General features: G+C 44.1%; 1 protein-coding gene and 1 non-coding gene across 2 annotated transcripts in view; one reads left to right on the top strand and one right to left on the bottom strand.

Moving 5' to 3' along the window:
- Positions 1-21,485, top strand: part of LOC8025919 — a 211,691-nt gene that overhangs the window by 110,876 nt on the left and 79,330 nt on the right. The gene's annotated exons all lie outside the window — the stretch shown is intronic.
- LOC115310366 (D-amino-acid oxidase) lies at positions 3,705-17,337 on the bottom strand. The gene is made up of 10 exons (XM_029968711.4): positions 17,147-17,337; positions 16,126-16,237; positions 15,541-15,623; positions 14,008-14,073; positions 13,874-13,928; positions 8,664-8,765; positions 8,478-8,539; positions 7,770-7,887; positions 6,797-6,895; positions 3,705-3,827 (listed from the first exon to the last, which is right to left on the bottom strand). The coding sequence occupies exons 1-10, from the start codon at positions 17,335-17,337 to the stop codon at positions 3,705-3,707; spliced, it is 1,011 nt and encodes a 336-aa protein (XP_029824571.2).

Raw genomic sequence — 21,485 nt, 5'->3', positions numbered from 1 at the left:
ATTGCGAAAAATATTATATACTACTTATAACGCTAATTCAGCTCCTTTACAAAAAAAAAATAATAATGTCATTTAATATGTTGGACTATACAACAGTAATTCGGGTACGCAATATTCGAGTAAATAATACAGCACTTCCTCCTGTGTAACTATACAGTCAGGCAGAGTTACGAGAAACGTGATAGTGACTAATTTTAATTACTATAACAATGCAAATGGTAAACGGTCAATACAGTGTACAAGTACTAAACTTTGGAATTCATGAAGCCCGAACATAAAAGAAACGATATCTTTTATACCGACCCTAAGAAAATAATATTAGTGTATACAATTAGTTGAATTTCATTTGTGCAGCGCAATCATGCGTGCCAGGATAAACCCGCATTCCTTATTTGTGTATTAAGCAGACTTGTACGCAATTCGTTACACGTAACGAAATTACTTGTAATTCCTTAGATTTATCAGGAATTTTGTACGGCCGTAATTACAGATTTTACGAAGTAATTGTAAAGTAATTTCCTTGGTTACGTAAGGGAATGAATGTAATCCGGTACTATTCGTTTTCATTGACGGGATGAAAAAAGCGGGAATATAAAACACCAACAACAAAGGAATCGCTTAAAAAAAGATTTTTTTATTCTTATGGGTGAGTTTTACCGTAAGCACACTGTCACCTGCACATACAAAACGCAAGGTCTGGCGTTGTTCAGATGCTCAAAATCTTTTTTTCACGTCACCTAAAACCTCAATTGTGCCACAGGGCTCTGTGTTCAGCCCATTGCTTTTTCTAGTATATGTCAACAGCTTGCTTTCTATTGACAGTGACAGGCCAGTACAAAATAAGAATGTTTGCTGATGACCGTATTATATCAATCAATCAATCAATCAATCAATCAATCAATTAATCAATCAATCAATCAATCAATCAATCAATCAATCAATCAATCAATCGATCAAATATTCAATCAGAGAGCTTTATTCTGTTTCCCAAACAACTTTAGGGGCCTTTTTTAGGGTTACACGTGACATAATAAAAGAGCACTGAACTAAACAAACTACACGTCAATCCTGCCCACTATTCTATTCTTGTGTCTGAAGTTTGGGATTCCTGGCAGGTCACACATTCAAGGGAGCTTGAAAACGTACAATCACTGGCAGTGCGCTCATTTTCTGACTTTAGGAACACTACATATGTTACGGCGCTGAAAAGACAGGCAGGTTTGCATCCACGAAAAAACCGAAGAATGTTCAAAGCGCATGAAATTGTTCTTTCCAGATATATAATAACCTTCTTCCAATTGGTACGTCCAAATATGTGAAGCAGAAAAGCTACCGACTAGATCGCTTACATCACCGGAAAGTTTTACCCACCATGGATGCCCGTATGAATATTTTTAAGCAGTCATTTATTGTTCAGGCGGTAGAGTTGGGGAAAAAACTTCCTGATAGTGCCGTTGCACTGGAATTCCTTTCTGAATTCGGGAATACCATACGCGTATTGTTAGAACTTCAACAGTGTGTTTTTCGAGGGTGAGGTTCTTAAAGAGTGCTCTGAATGTTGATCTTTGAAAGCAGTGTTGCTTTCAAAGATCTCTATCACGCGGTATACTAACGTGATAGAGAGTGAGTAAGGCACGAACCTAGGCGGTAGAACTTGCTCTTTATGAATCCACGCACTGTCCGGGATCTTTTCCTTTTTTTGTTTGGCAACAAACTCAGTGGTGCCATATATTCGGTAGCCGCGGCACAGTTCCGGTCACGCATATTTCCTAATTTTTTTTACTCGTAATTCTTTTATTATGGGAGTGAATTAAGACGGACAGGGCTATAACTGGCCATGCCCAGAATATAGAGTGCATATTTGATTTCGCATATACTACGAAACCAGCGACCTAGTTGAGAACCGGAAGCGTTTGAGGGCTATTTGCACACTGGTGCCAGCACGTTTCATTTCACGCAAAAAAGAGTAAATACTCGGAAAAGATCGAAGGGCTTATTTTTGTTCTCGTTAATTGTGTCGCTTTCTGTAGAATATACTGTTATGTTGACTGTGAGGTTAGTTATCGCATCGGGGTGAATAAAAAAACTTATTTTCACGCCTCTTTTTTTTTACCATACTCCCGCTCAATATAACGAGAGAAGAAAAGTTGAAATAAACGAGTGTCGTGTCGATGACAACAAACAGTAAACTACACCTTTCCGGCTCCTCTTGTTTCCCCGAGGAGTTATCTGGGCCACCAAATCTGGATGACGCTAAACTGTACGACGTCCACAAGGCACAGGTGCGCGGCTCGCTTTCAGAAAGAGAACCATTTGATGATGACTTGCATCAACACCCCTTTTACAACCAACGTGAAAAGGTAATTTCCCACATACCTATATTTCTGGCTTTCATCGCTCGTTAATGCCGTGCATGAGAATAAAGTAACACACACAGATGGATTTCACTGTATAGTCACATCAGCTCTTGCAGCTGTGCTCGCGTAGCGAATCCGCTTTTTTTCGGCAAGAACAAGTCAGCATCATCATGCACCAGCATGTGTCTATAACGACAAGTGTAGAACGCTCCAACATATTCAGTTATTAGTTTTGGATTCGTTACCGCGCGAGACCTGTGCCTACACTACTGCCGCCGGTTCTTGCAGAAACGAATCGATTATTAATGTTAGGCGTACTTTATAAAAGTGTTAAAAACCTTGCCAGAGGCGTTTTTTTTCTTTGTTATTTTTTTTACCTTAAAAACCGGCTACCCAGTTCGCGCTTTCCACTTTTCCCTCCCTTCCTCCTCTCCCTGCTTCTACCCTGTCCACCATGGCCTGTTTCCTCCTCCCCAATGGTGACGAGGATCTTCTGCCTTGCAGAATTTCAAGTCTGGTTGTCGGCCTTTAACAACCCCCTCACGAGAGGAGGGGGCGGGGTGGGGGAATCGCTTTGAGCACCGTAGTTCAGTACACGTGAACCGAAATCTTGCCCTGCAAAGCCCTGCGATCTAGACCTCGATGCTATATAGGCCTTAAGGTCAACCCACTATGTTCTTTTCCCATCAGCCAATAAGAGCTCGGCATTCTGACATCATTGCAACCCCTGTGCAAGAAGCTGACGAACTTGCCCTTCGCATTTTGCATATTGAACGCGCCGCTATACTTTCCTTTGTGTTCGATCGGTTTAGTTGTTGGATAGCAAACCCTCAACAAAAACAAGCGCCGTGACGATGCAGCTTTGGCGCAACATCATTAACTCCATTGGAGTGTAGCGTTGGCTGCGGACAAAGTGAAAGTGAAACGGAGTAGAGCAATTTTATTGGCGCTCCAACAAAAAACCGGCGACCGACGTAAATACATTTTGGGGCGCCGAATGCTGAATACGTTTTACATTACTTGGAAGGATTAAGACGTTCCTCTTAAAACAAGTCTGAGCTTAAAAAAATATTAAATTACTTGAAACTTTGATGGGAACAAACATATCTCTTCGGCAAAACACTGTAAGCGCGAACGCAGCCGATTCTACGAGTGTATGTGACCAATCAAATAGCCTCAAACGCGCAAGTCACTGGGCATTCTATGTACAATGTTGTTTCAGCGATGATGGAACACGTAGAGACACGTAAAGACCATCATGCTATTGGGCCTTGGACAACGTTTGATTGGTTCCATCAGGTCGTAGCCTTGGCTGTGTCCTGGCTTAAGGCAAAACACAGTCTATCTTTATTGTCTTGTCACGTTGTTGTCTCGAATGACGTCTTGTAGGAGCTTCACCGCATCGCCTGCAACTCCCCAAGACACGGTGATTCCGGAACCACCATGACCATAGTTATGAACAATGGGTAGCTGAAAAAAAACAACATAAGAACGTCACGAGCCTATAGACAAGGTCACCTCAATTATACAGTGATTAGATTTAGGCTTTAACGCATGATCTACTTTATCAGTGAATTGTGCGAGGAAACCGTCAGGAATAATCGTTGCGTAAATCCTTCGGCTAAATACAGCGGGAAAATTATCGTAATTTGACGTCATGTAACTTCAAATCACGTGACGTCGATTTCCCAGCCAAATCTAGCGGGGAATGTAGTTACGTGACTTTAATTTTTTCAGTAAGTTTATCCAGGAAATTCACGTCTTCAGATGCCAAAAATTGGCATCCCAAGACCAAGTCTTGGGACGCCGATTTTCGCGAGGTGGTTCTGCGAGACGGTAGTCGACACTAAACACTGTCTTTTCTTCCCGGTTTTTGTGGGAGCAATCAAGCTTGTGTAATTTTTTAAGAGGTTCCAAAATTTGATGTGAGCTGTTTTACACCTTTCCAAAACAATTGGTGCCTAAATTAAGTAAGGCTCGGTATATTAGGTTTTTATTATAAGCTAGAGCGACGAAGTGACGTCAGCATTTTATTGCAAGATGGTTATTGCAAGACGCGAGGAGAATTTGGCATTCGCTAAATATACGCAGCTCGCCGGCTAAAGAAATGGCAGCAAAATAGATAACAAGTCCTTGAAAATTTACAATATCGTAACTCTACAAAATATATTAGCATCAAAACAGAATCAAGAATAATTTTAATCAAATTTGAAATAAATGTAGCTAGCCTAGCAGAATGCCAACTAAAATAATCTGGTCTGAATATGAGTGTTTTTGGGGGAAACTTCAATTTCTCACCCAGCTTTGAAAGGGGCGCTGAAGTGCTTTTTATAGAAGCTTGTTTTTGATGGCATATTGTTTGTTGGGCTACATCCAAACTGGTCAATAGCAGTTCTATATGAAAGTTTTATGCCACATGTAAAAGGTTCGACAAAATTATCTACCCTTTTACATATGACAAGTTCTAGATGGCATGACGTCCTACTCAACTCCCAGCAATAGAAATGCATGGGCACCATTTTTTTTTCTTGTGGAAGCCATTCTCGGGTCCCCACCAACTCCATAAAATATGTCCAATAAAAATAGTGAATTCCGCGGAGATCCCAAAAGTCACTATTATTGCTTTTTCTTTAACGCGCGTTGTGCATTATATTTTCACAGAAAACGTCAACTATTTGGGTGCATAAGACGTCATACAGCAATAATTGTTACAAAACGCCGTTTGACGGTTCCCCCCCCCCCCCCCCCCCCTCCCCCTCTGTGTGTCTGCTTCGAGGTGCGGAAAGATGGACGTGTCGCAATTCTTGATTAGATTTTTATTCGGTAAATCGGACCCCTATGAGCGTAATTTCGTTTTTTAGGATGCTTAGAGCTCGTAAATTGAGTTATCACCATAAACGGATGAGCTCGAAGTCCTCTTGAGTGCCCCTTTAAGCCGCGGTCACACTGCTTACACATCATACGAACGACAGTCTGCAGACATTAGGGAGCTTTAGGGAACTGCATTAGCACGTCCGGTACGGTACAATGGGCCCTCCGGTGCTCACTGCGCATGCGCGAGTTTTCTGCGGTAGCGCATATGCGCAGTTCGTACCGGAGGGCCCATCGTACCGTATCGGATTTGCAAAAGCGGTTCCCTAAAACTTCCTAGTATACCGTTTCGGATGTGCAAGAACGGTTCCCTACAACTTCCTAGTATACCGTATCGGATGTGTAAAGACGGTTCCCGAAAACTCCCTAGTATAGCGTATCGGAAGTGCAAAGACGATTCCCTAAAACTCCCTAGTGTCTGAGGAACGTTTCTCTTCTGTTCGGACAGTCCTATCACATTAGTAATACAAAACACTGTCTGCTGACATGTTCCAAGCCCACATGCTTACGAGGCAAGCGCACTTTTAACATGCTTGAGGAGGAGTGTCCGCATGTAATTCTGCTATCATGTCAGCAGCGAACGCCACGTCTTTTGTGTGATGTATGAGCGAGACTCCGGATTTACTGTTGTTCTGAAAACACCAATACGAAGCACAAAATTACAAAACTATTACACAATTTGTTAGATAACAGTCTTAGCAAACGCCTCTGAAGTTCTTTTTTAATCCTTAAGCTGCTTTACAGAGTAAGTGAAAAAATTTTATGGAAAATTGCTGAGCATCCGTGTTGCATGCGTGAATGCATGCGACATGTGACGTCTATTTCCCCTCTAAATTTAGCGGAGAAACTGAATTGGCGGGTAAGTCACGAGAAGTTAATTTTCCCGCTAGATTTAGCGGGGAAATTGAGTTCACGTGACCTGATGTCGCATGACCTACACTCCAATTCCCCTTTCCGGCTAAATTCAGCGGAGAGACTGAATTGGTGTGTAGGTCTGTGACGTCCCATAATGCAACACTGCGCGCGTTGCATTATGGGACGTCACAGACCTACACACCACTTCAGCTTCCCCGCTAAATTTAGCGGAGAAACTGAATCGGTGCGTAGGTTTGTGACGTCCCATCATGCAACACCGCGCAAATTGCATCATGGGACGTTACAGGCCACAACTTCACGAAATGCGGCTGCACGAAATGCGGCTTCACGAAATGCGGCTGAACGAAATCTGGAGCATCTGGAGCGAAGTATTGATTCAGCTGCGCTGTACGATCAAAGGGCAACATGGACAGCGCGTAGAAAACTCGCGAAGTCTAGGCAACCAAAGTCGCAACGTCATTAATTCAGGTCGGGGGTTGGGGGGGGGGGGATGCCCCTCCCCCCCCTCTAGCCAGCCACAAACACACTCATAGATTTGGGTGTAAACAGGCGCACGAGGTGCGCAAAGAGCTGACGAACTCACGCCGCATTGTTCGCATTTAGAAAATGTCGGTTGAAAAGTAACTATCCCATCGCTGCGTCGCGGTGTAAATAAAATTAAGTTATTCTTACAAGGAGTGGCAGCCACTTACTGTTTTTCCCGAATTTTCAATTACGCGGTTCTCGATTTCCAGTCGAATAGGTTTTCTGTACGGTCTGAGTCCCACCTGGTGAGACAGGATTTTGGCATCCTGAAAGGTAAAATGAAACGTTAAAGTACTACATATCTAGGGTGTTCCGGAGGATAAATATACGTGGTGCAGTCACTTCTGGTAACGATGAACGGTTTTACATCCGAACAAAAGATGATCTCTATCGTTCGGACGCTAAACCGTTAATCATTTCCAGGGGCCCTAAACTCGTCAAACACAAAGTTCGGGCCGAAGTTGACGGAGCGCACCGATTGGACAACCACGATGATGACTTCGCGTTTTTGTCACCGACGTCCAATCAGCGCGCTCCGCAAACTTTCGGCTCCAACTTCGTGTTTGACGAGTTTAGGGCTCCAGAAGTGACTGCACAACGTGAATTTTTTTTTTCGTCCGGAAAACTCTAGCAATAGACCTCTAGTCGAATTACTCACGCACCAAGGAGAATACTATAAACGTAATAAAAAAATGCACACACTCGCCTTATCAGTTTAAAATATTCAAAGTAAACAATAAAAAAAAAGGGCAGAGACACCGCACATTAATTTTTTTCAGGTTTGCGTTTTCGAACAATACCTGCGGCAGATACTCGCACCTGTAACGCTGTAACAGCTCTCAGCATGCTAATTTGGTGCTTGGGTAATTTAGCGAAAGGTGTATTGATACTTCAATGCACGGTAACAGAACGATCGCTATGTTTTAAATTTCCTATAAAGTTCAAGATCATTGCCTTCTGCAGTCGTCGGTTAATAACTTTCAAATGACTTGCAACGAAGGAGGAGTTCGGATCAAAACCAAAGTGCGCGAGGAAAAGAAATGTTACGAATGCTTTATTTGTTTTCTGCGGCGCTCCATTTTATTTCCTCTTTCGGTTATTTGTGTTTGCTACCGGAGAACAAAGAACGCGCAAGCTCACCTTTAAGCTCGGTACGACTTCCAGGCAATTAGTCCAAATATTTTTGGCAACTTCTGGATCAGGAACAAGCGAAGATGCTCCATATACAGAGCTTACACCCAGGATGACGTAGTCGACCCTGCCAAAAATGCATCTCTATATGAACTAGTTTGTTGTGTTCGACTTTGCGACAGTGTCCTCAAGTATTCTTTATCAGCGTGGAAAAGGGAGCGCGCAAACAAATGAAAACTTAGTAAGCAGTTGAACAATCAAACTTTTTTCATTTCTAATGAGGACGAAAACCTAAGGCATGGAGGTTGTCTTCGAATGAGTCAATAGAGTACATCATTGATGCTGGCCTTTCTATGCATATAAAATAATGCTGAATCCATAGTCAGCATACAAGATATGCTAACCATGAGTTCGTTTAAATTACGTCGAAGAATTTGGCAGCCAACCTTAGCACTTCATGTTTTCTTTTATTGTTAGTCAATGTCCCGATTTGTTCTCGTTCCAAGGTTCCATAAAACCAAAGTCGAATTGAATTTGAATTTCTACCATCTGCTATAAGCGATATTGATAAGCAACAACGCGTGTGTGGGCACGTTGCCATCTGGTTTTGGAAAGTAAGTATTATTTAAAAGGGCATAATTTTGGCTAGTTAGCCATTCTCCCACCTGACCGTGATTTTTAGTGCATTTTTCCATCTACAGGGTAATTTGTACTCACGTCGGACAAACGCTACATTTTGTTTCAACGAAGGTTGCATGCTTGATCCATGGAGCGGAAACCTGCGATTTATGGTGAAGCAAATGTCAATGTTTCTGATCAATTTATTTAGAATTATCAGTAAACCGAACATCGATGTGTCACAAAAAAAGGACTGCCAAAGATTAATAACCGTTTTTTGTTTACCTTAATCGTCTGACCTTGAACGGGGATGACATCAGGATCAGGAACCAGAAACGATGCCCCAACTCCGGTACAGTTCACGATCGCGTCGTAGTCATCAGCAAGCTTTAGAAATGCAACAACATTTGCAACCACTTAAATCGCTTGCGATGTCATAAGCCGACAAAACGAAGCGTCTGTCAAAAATAAAGCTATTTTGTATAAATCATTGAACGTTTAGACAGCAGGAAGTTTGCCAGCCTCAATGGCTGTCTGGTGTCACCGCTGTATATTAAGAATTTAGTCAGGGCAGCACCACTGCGAGCCTGGGGTGTTTAACCTATTCCACGCAGTAGGGATAGACGGCCGCATGTCGTATGAGGCCCATCCAGATCGCAACACGCAAAGATGGGGATCGAACGCTCTTTTTTGCTCTAGTGTGTTTAAGGCATATCTCACAGACGTTTGTAAGCACCGTCTCATGGGCGACACGGTTTTGTTATTGGTGCGTGTGTACTCAACACATAGATGGCAAAGTGTCTACCTGTACGACATCTACAGAGAGACACAGATTTGTTAGGACTACCGCTTCAGAGTTCGGCTTGAACTCGCGTTTAATCTATTAAGTGTTGTTTGAACAAGAGACCCAGCCGTAAGTTGAAGAGGCGCTTATGTCCAATCTATATCATGCGCGCTATCGAGGTACACACTTAAAAAAGCTAGTCAAATGCTGGTAACTGCAACAGTTACTACCTTTTTCTGACAGTTACTACCCTTTACTACTTCCTACCTCAAACGCGCGAAATGTAGTAAAAATTTAGTAAATGCAGCCATTACTACCTTTCTTTTTGAACGTTACTACCTTCTTACTAGCTATTTACTGCCCCAAAGGCGCTAACAAGATGACGGCGTCCGTTGCATCGTAGCCAGCCACCCATCGCAGGTATCTGCGATGAATGGCTGGCTAGCAGACGCGCACGCGTAAAGGCCCCCGCCTATCTACCTAGCCTTGTGAGCCAACCAGAGTACCTCAAAGTTTCGCTAATAAAGATTATTATTATCATTATTATCCGCAAATTATCGTAGCATCAAGTATTGTAGGAGGGGACTTGTTTAAGAATTGGAGCTGACTTATAACTATCGCAGCCTCCGTTCCAGCACGTCGTGGAAGCCAGCGCTGGCGCGAGGGCAAGATGAATGGATAGATGGATGTTAATGGCTATAGCCTTTGAAACGGGTGGTAGCTTGCGCCACCTAGACTAAGTCTAAAAAGACAAACGTATGATTCCTCCCTTCCTTCTAAGACCAATTTTCTCCCCCTAACTGTCACCAGGCAGTGTGGGATATTCAGGATGACCTTGGGAGGATCGGGCAAAAAACTAAAAACATAACCCCCCTGCCTCTTCCCCCCGGCGAGGTAGTCGCCAATTTTTCTCTGGTCAAACCTTGTCGGTGTTACCCCAGCACCGGACCCACTGGGAGACAGGGTTGATACCTTGACCCGGAGTCACGCGGGAGGGAGTCCCAATTTTTCTCTGTTCCGCCTGACCCCAGCTGTGCTAGTTAAATGTGCATCATTCAATTTTCCCTGGATAATTTTCAGCAATCTCCTAATCCTCTCTTTGTCATTGTAATCATTTTCTCTTCCATCCTTCCATCGTCGCCAGTAAAACCCAGGGCCCCGGCGAGATCGGTTACTTCTTTATGCAGGGCAGGGCGAAGCCCCGTGCACTTCAAAACCAAGTGCTCTAGAGTCTCACTCTCATTATGGCAGGCGACATATAATTTGTCTGCCTCCTGAAATTTAGCCCTATACGTCCGCGTCCTCAAAGCTCCCGTTTTCGCCTCGAACAACCAAGAACTTCCCAGTGAATTGTCAAACACATTTTCCTTTCTTATGTCTTGCTTTTGTGACCTGTGCACCACTAGAGCTGATTTCTCCTGCATTCTTATCTCCACATTTTTCTCTCTGCCTCTTTCACCGCCTTGTCCACTGTAGTAGTCTGCTCAGCCTCATCAAAAGTGTGTAGGTATTTAAATGTAAAGGCCCGTTCAGACACTTGCGACTTCTTAAGATAGAGTGCCTTGGAACTTCCAGAAATCTCTTACGGCGAGAGGACACACTGGCGCTATCTATTGGGTGGCGTAGAAACCTGGCGGTCCGCATATTTTCTATTTCTCTTAGGCATCATCCTTTCTTTATTGGCTCGAAATACTTTTGTCAACGTTATAAACTAGCCTTTCTCATAGGTATTACGCAGATTTGACCTCAAAAAATCCCGCAAAACCTTCGCTCTTGTGAAATGCAGTTCCAGGATCACCGCATAGATGGCGCCAGTGTGTCAGTGTGTTCTCTCGTCCTAAGAAATTTTAAGAGGTTTCAAGGCCCTCGGTTCTAAAAAGTCGCAAGTGTGTGAACGGATCTTACACTTTCAGGTTCGGCTTGTCCATTTTGTGTTTAAAATTTTTATGTATAAATACTTGAATACCTTCCGTGCCCCACCGCGTATCATCCATATCAGTCAACCATTGTTCAAATTTTAACTTACTAATTGCCTCCCTGCTCTCAAAAGACGACCATCCCATGTCCCCCTGTACTCCCTCATTTGGTGTCTTTCCATGTGCTCCCAGTGCCAATCTGCCTACGCTTTTTTGTCGAATTTCTGATCCTGATTGAACCCCTGATTGCATGCACAGTACCCCATTGCCAAAAGGCAGTCCTGATATCACCACTCCTTTCCATATACCTCTGACCCCTTCATACCTATTATAGTTTCATAGCACCTTGTGGTTCATATCAGATAAATTTCTTTTCCCTTTTCTAATTATACTCTCCTCTTGTTCCCCTAGACATTTCCTACGCTCATTGAGCCAGACTCCCATATATTTGCATTTTCCTACATGGTCTATTACAATGTCTTGCATCCTGAGGGGGCTCCCTCTTTTTGTCGTTAAACACCATCATTCCAGATTTGTCACCACTAAAACTCATGCCCAAGGTGTTCTCCTCCTCTCCACGTATTCCAGCTAGTTCCTGGTTATCCTGGTTATCCGCTATAAGTACTATGCCGTCTGCATACATCGATCCTGGTATTACCTCTAATACGTACATTTGTCCCTCCTTCCATACAACTCACATCCAAACCTAACTTGCACTGCCCTAATTTATTTTCCATTTCACTGAGATATATTATGAAGCGCAGAGGTGAGAGTGGACAGCCCTGCATGAGTCCTCTTTTTATTGCTGCGGGTTGTGTAGTTTCTGCTTTCCATGTTCTAACCATCTTATTGTCTGTGTACACCTGGTGAAGAAACCTAACCAAATTTGCATCTAAATTATACTCCTTCAGCTGTTCTCGATTAATGTAATTCTCGATTAACGTAAACCATTGTTCACGCAATGGCCATGCGGCTTCTGACTTTCCTTCTCGTTTAGATTCTTTTGGGAGCGTTTATATTTTCACTTTAGTCTTAGCTGGGATGAAAATAGCCACTTAGCACGAGATAAAAACGTTGCCAAAAACAAGAAAGGTACATTCTGTTTTTGAATTATTATTGTATTCTTTAAACCACGTGTTTCTCTTTCGCAAGAAACGCTTGGCAACATTGTACAACAAGTAGGTTGGGACCAGTCGGAATTTGTGAGACGCCCAATTATGCGATCCGAACCGACCGTCTTTGCCTTGTGTCGTGTGCAGTTCTCGTGTTACCGTGTTGGAGTACATAGTTAACGCTCGTGCACTCGGTTGGGCCGGAATGTGAGTGGACCTGGACTGCTCCGAGGATAGTTCTAACGAAACAGTGCCTCCAGTCCCCCGATCGGGTTTCGCCATTCAAGAAGCACATTGTCTTTGGTCGTGACAGTGTACTGTCACGACCGTTGATGTGCGGAGTAAATAGTGTATCTAGCTTTAGGACTAATATAAATAAAATGTTTTGGCATTCTACGAGTCTTTCTGACTTTGCTTATATCTTTCCCAGGAACGCGAGCATTCGTCAGTCTACTACACACAAATTAAGATGAGACTGCATACGGTATTATGTTGCATGCATTTCTGACTCGCAACGGCGCGAAAGGAGTGCAGCTGCTGTCGTATTCACCGTCGATTACAGCCTTCGTTCGCCAAGGGTGACGACAATAAAGCAATCTGTCGCCGACAGGACCGCATTCCTTTTAATTCTCGAATAACGTAAGCGACGAGAAAGCTGGTTCGCGGCCTCTATGCGGGAAGCGAAGACATCGATGCTTAGATGCGGTGGGGGAGGTTGTTTTATCGACTGTAGCGAATAATTTCCGGGTTTAACTTTGTTTTTTAGTAAGAGATAGAAGCCTCGAATCGTTTGAAAACTTTCTTGAGGAAGGATATTGATGCGAAAAGAGCACCATATTTGCAACATTATTCAATGACGTGGTGATACACGACGACAAGTTTGCGCACTCAAATGGTCAAAATAAAAGACTCATGGGCCGTCAAGGGAGTTAGCGATGAGATTGATTAGAGTAAGCTTGTCACATGTGCTTGTCGTATTTGTATGGGATCTGTGTTGAATGCATTGTATCAATTGTGTGCTGAAAATGTTTTTGTGCAACATGTGTATCTACTTGCACATGAGGAAGCGTTGAAATAAGCTGTATATGATCGATTTCTTTTTTGTGTGTACTTTTAACTGGACGGTGACTAGCGCCACCTCGATTACTCATTTCCGGTTTTAATATTTGTTCCGCCTGCCATCTGGTAAGAAGTGGCACACCCCACACGCTTTTTTTTCACCGGAAATCACGTGACTCGTTGCGTTTCCGGTCTTCTGTCGGGAGGTGGCACGAGTTACTAGCTAGAGGTAGTAAAATACATTGGTTCTTCTTTTACGCTGGTAACAGTTACTAGCTTCTTCACCCGGTAACCGTTACTAGCTTGACCGTTACTACCTACGGTTTCTAGGTACTTTTGGTGACGCCAGAGTGTCACACAAGCACCGTCCGGTAGATTTCGACACGCAAGAGATGCTGTGCAGCGTCTCGGCCATCGCTACGGTTCATTTGCTGAACACGGTAAGGAACCGGGAATTTGTTTTTTAGCGTAGTTTTTAACGAATATTTAGAACCGGTGAGCCTGTAAAACATCTTTTTTTTTAATTTTGTATAATTGAGAGAACGGTTTAAGTTAACCTCAATTAACCAAATATTGAAGAGAGAGAGAGAGAGAGAGGAAGCGAGCGAAATGCGTGTCTTATACTTCATTGAGACTGGTCACTTTCTTGCTGACGAAGCGGCCGCCTTTTTGCAGTAACCTGCATGGAAAGTTTCAAAATTCACAAATTCGAAAACTAGCGAAAAAAAAAGAAGCTTTTTTCAAATGTGGTAACGTACCTTTCCATAAGGTAAGAAAGCAGCTTGTTGCAGGCGAAAGTAATGGCAAGAGCGTAGGTTCCATACCTACGCCAAAAAGACTGATATCAGAAAGCTTTTTAAACAGCGTGAAGTTGCAATATAATGAATTAACCGCAATACTCAAGAAAATTATTTTAAAATGCAAAGAATCTCGGGCCGTGGCTTCGTATTATTATTTCCAAATTATTGCTTCGTGGTTGGTGCTCCGGCATTCTTAACCGATATTGCCGCAATCTCGTTGGCTGCAAAGTGACAAAAAAAAAAAAAAATGCTCGGGACTCGCTAAGCACCGCGTTCCTTGAGCTGAAGTATTTTTTTTCCCGAAAAGTGGTCAGGTATGATCTAATTAGCAGTAAACATAAAGTAGGGCACCAGAGTGAAAAACGTATGCAGAGCGCGAGTTTGTCTGGTTCTTTTTGCAGGGGTTGTGATGACGTCAAAAAGAAGCCGAACTGTGATTGGCTGTGATTGAAGAATAGTGGGTAGACCTTAAGGCAGCTTACTTTGAGGTCTACCCACTATCCTTTGATCAGAGCCAATCAAAGCTCGGCGTTTTTCTGACGTCACCATAACCCTTGCAAAAGCTGCAGACGAACTTAATGAACTCAATTGTCAGTAACTTTCCTTTGAAACTGCCTGACTTCGTTGACAATATTTTGACAAGACATTGAATTTAAGAACAAACAGACACATTTTCACGTTTTTGTTTTCTCGAGACCTTTTAATGTACATAACATTCTCTCGGCATTCGGCTTTTGTCAAGTTTTGGTGTTTTTATTTCTCCTGGTCTAATCACAAATCTACAACGTGGGACTGTTTCAGAGTACGAAAGTTTAGCTGAGTGCGCGGGAAAGAAAGTATTGCCATAGCTTGCGCGCGAGCCGGATTGCTTCTCTCACACCAGCATGAGCAAAAACGTTTTATTTATATTTTTTTTTTAAGGCAAGACTGCGCAATTTCGTTTCGTAGGGCTGGTACCTAAATCCTCGTAGGCTTGAAGTATCTACATTCTACAACGTCATGATCAGTGCAAAGAGTTTTGGACACTGGGATCTGCGAACCGCGAGTCTAGAAAATTAAGTTACGGCAGACTTAACCGACCTAGAAACGCCACGCGAACATAGCAGAAGACTCTATCAAAGCGTCATTCTCATAGTCATAGTCATAGTCTCATAGTCTATCAAAGCGTCATCCTGCACAAATTGAGTTTTGGAGCTTAACATATGGGCGTCCCTACTAGATAGTCTCAATGAGTTGATAACAGATTCGCATAACACGCGCTTTGAGAGGAACTATGACCGCTGGGCACAAACTGCCCAAGAAATACATGGCGCGCCTTTTTCTTTTAACGGTCCTTGTATCGTAAGTGATTCGTATCTCGGCATTCTTATCGACTCGTGAGCCAATGGCATGGGCTGTTGAGCGATGGTAATGCACGCGAGATTTGCCACGTAATTGTGTTCGCTGTGACGTTAACGTGCAGATACATTTAGATTGTGTCAAGGAACATACTGATAATTGCCTGGGAATGCTGACAGTTCCTCCTGGGTTAGATCTCTGTACGCCAAGTATGCTTCGGCGTACAGGGGCTTTGGCTGCAATAAAAGAAAAAGAACGGTTATATTGACGGAGTTGATTAATACATTTAACGTCTTAAAATCTTGTCGAATACAAGATAAGCTGATAACGTCATCAGAGAATTAACAATAGTAGAATTTGAGAAATTAAAGCGGTGGTCTCAAGTTGAAACCTCAGCGCATATCTGACAAAAAAACGAAGATAATTATGAGAATTTTAGACTTGACTAGGTTATTGAGAAATCAACAAGAATGTTAAAAACTCTCCACGGATGACGTAATAAAAATAATTCAGTCCTGTATTAAAACTAAAACGAAAATTGCCGTCAAAACAAGAAATGTACTGTATTTTACTTGATTTGAGGAACAAATACATTTAGAGCCTGCTACATGTTTGCCAAAACCATTAGCAAAGGAAGGAAGGCTGCTGTGCCTTCATAAGTTTAAAATCGCAGCATAAAAAATTCAAAATTCTATAATTATAAGGTTTATATTTGTTAAGTGCGCTGCGTATACTCACAGCATAGGTCTGGCGGTAGCTGTAAGCTGGAGTTAACGCCAAGCCTATTTGTTCTCCGGGTTGCGTCCTAATCAGGTGGAGATAAAAATTGTAGCTTTCCAGGCACCAATCCCTGTAATTGTATAAATTTAAGCGATATGGAAAATGCGTTTTACACGCGGAACGCGGGAACGCTGAGCATCAAACACTAGAAATTAGATCATTAAAGGTACCACTTTCCATTTAAGTTTCTCCTTAAAAAGTTACAAATCAAAATACACAAAAATGTCTTCTTTATTTAAAGTTTTCACTTCAGAAGAGAACATCTAGTTCTCTCTAGATTTCATTATATATTGCTGTTACTGATGGCTTGAGAAACGTCGGACGTGCTCGAGTGTGTACTGCCTCACAATTAACCCAACATGATTCACTGATCTTCATCTAAACAGTTCCATCAAATGAGAAGGGCGATCGAAATCATATGTTCCAATGCTTAGGCACTTTTTCCACCATCGCTCTAGAATATTGCATATCCATTCTGGAGCGAAAACACTCGCCTTATTTATTGGTCAAACAGAGCAGCTGATAGTCAGCAATTGGCCTTCCAATCACTTTCTGTGTTGTGCCATCTTTCTGCATATATGGGGCTGTGAAATGCAGAGAGCAAGTTCGTCTGCTTCCTTTCTGCAGGGGGTTGTGGTGACGCCCGAAATCCCAACTTTAATAGGCTCTGATAGAAGGATAGTGGGTTGACCTCAAAGCAAGTTGTTTTGAGGTCCACACACTATCCTTCAGAGCATACCAGAGTTTGGCGTTTTGATGTCACCACAACCCCTGCAAAAAGAAAGCAGACGAACTTGCACTCCGCATAGGTTCCGAGCATGTGCAACTGCTATCTTTTCCCTATATCAGACGTCGCTCATGCATCTTGTCCAGTGCCCATTGACCCGACCATTTCACGACTGGCTGATGAGCGCCGGAAGTGTTTAGAGATGGAGGAACTGTCAAGAGTATTGTCTTTGGCTTTAGAGATGTACTGTACCTGAGTTTCTCGTCGCTGATTCCGTCGATCACGGAGGTTCCAAAGTACCCCATGGCTGCGTCGGCCGTCGTGTGAGGCGTCAAGGATTCCGCGATGACGGTCACCCGGACATCCTCCACGCTCTCAATGATCCTGACGGCTGTGGTTAGCCCGATGATGCCGGCACCAACGACTCCGACTTCGAGAGGCATTATTTGAAAGCACTGTTGCAAGCGTTACCGAAAAAAAAAAAAAGCAACGAAATAGGTTACTTGTTACTTGCTAATAAAAGGAACACGTTACCATCCTAAGTTACCTTAATATAAAAAGAACGCGTTACCGTTAATGATGAAATGTAGCGCACATTACTTTTGCGTTACTTTTTTAAAGCGTTAGCGTTAGAACGCTCTTTTGACGTAAACCCGGCGGTGTTTTTCGTTTGTCATTTGTCGCGTGCGATGCTCCCATTGGTCCGAAGCGTTGACGTGAGCATGCGTCAACCTCTCCCTCTCTTCCCGGCGCTGACAAACTGACAGACACTGCCGGGTTTTTGTAAAAATGAGCCCTTTCGTTTTCGGCAAAATCACGCGCACAACTTGCGCAGAGCCAGAGAGGAGGACGCGCCGCGCAACACCTCGTGCACTCTTAGACAAAAAGGGGCGGTTGAATGTCTCCTCCTCGAGCATTTGTCTTTTTTCTTTATTTTTGTGGATGGGGGCACTTTCCATGCGCAGTTTGATAAGGAGTATTTGTGCACCCACGTATCCTAAAATTGTTAACGGATAATACCGCGAAGGTGTTGACCCTCTAAGTCAACCGCAGGCCGTCCATAATACACCCTTTTAAGTCTTCCGGAGACAACAAGCATTTCGGCAGTTTCACTCATTTTGCATACAGCACCGTTTCTACCTTCAATCTGCGACAATAAGTGAAGGAGGCTGTCACATACAGCGAAGTTCCGAAATCGTGCTACGTACACTGGGCATGGCAGTGCGCCGGCGGTGTACCGGCGGTGTTGGGATAGCTGGGCGTCGGCTTGTAGCATGCGAGCTGTTCGGGGAGGCGTAGGTCCGATTATGTGAGTACGTCCAAGACTCGAGAGCTGCATGCTGCCTGGCCATGACAAGACTGCGAACGCCTCGCAGCAGCGACTCTCATGCCCATTTTTTGGTCTGTCCGCCTGATGTACTACATTCTTGCCGAGTGCGTTTACCGATGATCGCCCTGTTTTTGTTTCTCCGTGCACAGCCAATATCTCTCAGGCACTGCTGTCTGTTGTGAAAATGGTCGTGAACGGCTATGGCATCCAGGGGTGGCCAAGCTGCGGCTCCCGAGCCGCATGTGGCTCTTCGCGTGTCAAAATGCGGCTCGCGGCTCCCTCCCCAACCCCCCCCCCCCCCCCTCCCTCGCATTCCTTTCGGTCACACAAGCACTTCCCCAAAAAGAGAAATGGAACGCGTTTACAATCGAATGACAGGTTGCGGTTTGGTAGTCTTGTGCTACCGCTACCTTACGTAAAGTTGGACTGCTTTTGACTCGGATAGTTTGAAAATAGTTCGAGTTTCGTTATAGGAACCACGGGAACTACGGCATCGCAATCTACACACCACAAGCTACAATCCCCCTTAATTTCACACCAGCTGTCCATATATAGCAGCCCTCCCAATGTCAATACACTAGAATTAGTTCCCATCATACATGCTATACAAGATTTTGTCAAACTGCCTCGAACATCAAATTATTCAATCTATACGGACTCCCACACTGCCATTCACCGCCCCCCCCCCCCCCCCCCCCCCCTTTTCCCCCCGCGGCTCTTGGAAGTTTTGTGGTTTTGTTTGCGGCTCTTAGGCCGGGTCAGCCTGGCCACCCCTGGGCTATGCGAACGGCGATGTCTCCACGTGTCCGAGTGTCAACCAACGACCATATGATAATCATCTTTGTTTATGTCCTGCGCATCATCAATACCGCTAAAACAGTGCTGTCCTATCGGAAGTGGTTGTGAACAAAGACGCGACCGGTCGCTCAGCTCTGCCCGTATTTCGTGCAAAATAACACACACCTAAAAAAAAAAAAAAAAAAAAAAAAAAAAAAAAAACGTGCGTCTACTTTCCCGTATCCCAATCGGAGAGCCAATCACCGCAACTTGCAGAAGCAGCTCAGCGAATGACGATGCCGAAACATATGTTGAGACGAAAACACGCTGTTTGAGTTGTGACATTAAGCAATGCAAGCGTGACATTTTGCATTGCCTAAAGGAATACTACAATGAAATTTCGGTGTAATTTTTTTTTGCTTTATACGGTGTTGAAAGGAGCATTATTACATCGGGCATAAAAATATCTTGTTAGAAAAGACACGAAAAGGAATTTTAAAACAAATTAAACGATTAGGAAAGAGCACCTGGTGGATGCCGATAAATCCTCGCTTGTAATGTCCGTCTAAGAACCTTGACAGGTAGTGACGATAACTGTCTCGCCTAGAACTATTCCCGCTTTAAACCAGACGTCATCCAGACAGCTCTACGGCCAGCACAAGAGCAGAGGGGAGGGCGGAACTCCACTTAACGGGACTCTTTTTTGTTTGTCCCAGAGGTCGCTATTGTTCCTTTTCAAGATTATAGAAGATTAACCCGTCACTCAAAATTCACACAAGCAGCAGCTTTGTGGTTAGTTGCGGTGGTCCGATCGCTGCCGTACTTCGACCGCTTCGGTGGCTGGAATGGCTAGGGCATCCTGGCGACGTCAGCCTCGCCGCAGTTTTGCTCATCCCGAGACAAACTACGTCACGATTGCGCCAGATGTGACGTGCTCCTCGCTGGCTGCTTTCCGAGCGCTTGCCAAAGTGGGCCGTTTATGACGAAAAGTACAGCCATCAGGCTCAAAAGACAAACATGCGATTGTTGTTACGTTAGGAACGAAGGAGGCTTCAATTGCACTGCACTTAATTCTTGCCTCTGCCCTTGTCTGTTTTCCATAATTCCACACCTTTTTAGTGCCCTACGCAAAGTAATAGTAATAGTAATCTTTACTTGTTTAACATGTGGTCCTGGACGACGTGCGAGGCTTGGCAGAAAAGTAAAAACCCCACGCAACGCGCTGTCAGCCAATCGACTAAGGTTGAGGAGAAGGATGGTAAGAAAAAAAAAAACACAAAATATAACTTGATGACGGGGCTAAGTCAAATGCCGAGAGAGTTCACGACACAAAATTTGCGATTCTTCACAAACTTTAGTAAGGGTCGTCCGGACAGCGAGAGGGACCTCCAGAGGTCCCTGGCAATACTGCAGCCGGCAGCACCGAGTTTTTATGTTGTACTGTTCTGGAATATTAAGGCACGGGCTGTCCAGTCCCTTTACTGCGTCGAACCACTGAGGAGTAAGGGCCTTTGAGCGACCCGTTCAAGGTGCAGCAATCGGGGGGCATCACGAGCCACAGTGTGGCGGTGCTTTATCGTCTCACACTTCGAACGCTGAACCACGTCTAGTATGATGGAAGCGTATCACGTCAGAGGTCGAGACAAGTGAACACTGTCCGAATGGCACGGTGTTGCACATTCTCCAGCTGTGAAGTCAAGTGAACTTGGTATGGGTGCCACGCAGATGCGCAGCGCTCAGACTTTGGCAGAACGAGTGCAGTGTAAAGCAAGTCTTGAAAAAACACAAAATTTTGATAACCATATCACAAAACCCGAAGTGCGCTCAGCTTTAGCCACTATGTTTGAAAGGTGGATAGATAAGTCCAGTGCCGGGGCAAAGGTTACCACAAGGACTGACGTGAATTGTACCTTCCGTAAGGGGGGTCCTGAGATAGTGTATGGGGGCATGCTGAGAGTCTTGGTGTTATGGAAGCGCATCACTACGCTCTTACCTACATTCATGGTCAGGCAGTTGGCATGCGCCCACACTGAAAAGCAAGTGATATAGCCTTGAAAGAGGACAGAGCGGTCAGGACAAGTGAAGCGGGCGACATTGGACCTGTCGTCTCCATACTGTTCATGTAGAGCGTTACTGTTTTGGGGCATGTCGTTAAAATAGAACGATAACAAATTTGGACCAAGTACGGAGCTTTGTGGAACTCCAGAAAAAGTTGGATAGCTTTGGGACATTGACCCATGGCCCCTAGCAGCACAATACAGATCAACAGGGCATCCCTGAAACATCAGGACATCCTGAAAATATCCGGAGGACCGTCTGCGCTTCTTGGAGCAAAGCACGCGTTGCGTACGACCCACCGTAAAGCGGGTAAACTAAAGTAGTAACGAGCCTCGGACACCAGCCTGAGCGGCTTTTCTGGTCAAGATGGCGTGATCAAGTGTGTAAAACGCATTACTGTGGTTCAGTTGAATCAAAGCAGCAGGG

This window comes from Ixodes scapularis, unplaced genomic scaffold (genome assembly GCF_016920785.2).
Source record: "Ixodes scapularis isolate PalLabHiFi unplaced genomic scaffold, ASM1692078v2 PGA_scaffold8__174_contigs__length_109621045, whole genome shotgun sequence".
Classification (NCBI taxonomy): Eukaryota; Metazoa; Arthropoda; class Arachnida; order Ixodida; family Ixodidae; genus Ixodes; species Ixodes scapularis.
This window is presented reverse-complemented; position numbering and strand designations above follow the sequence as displayed.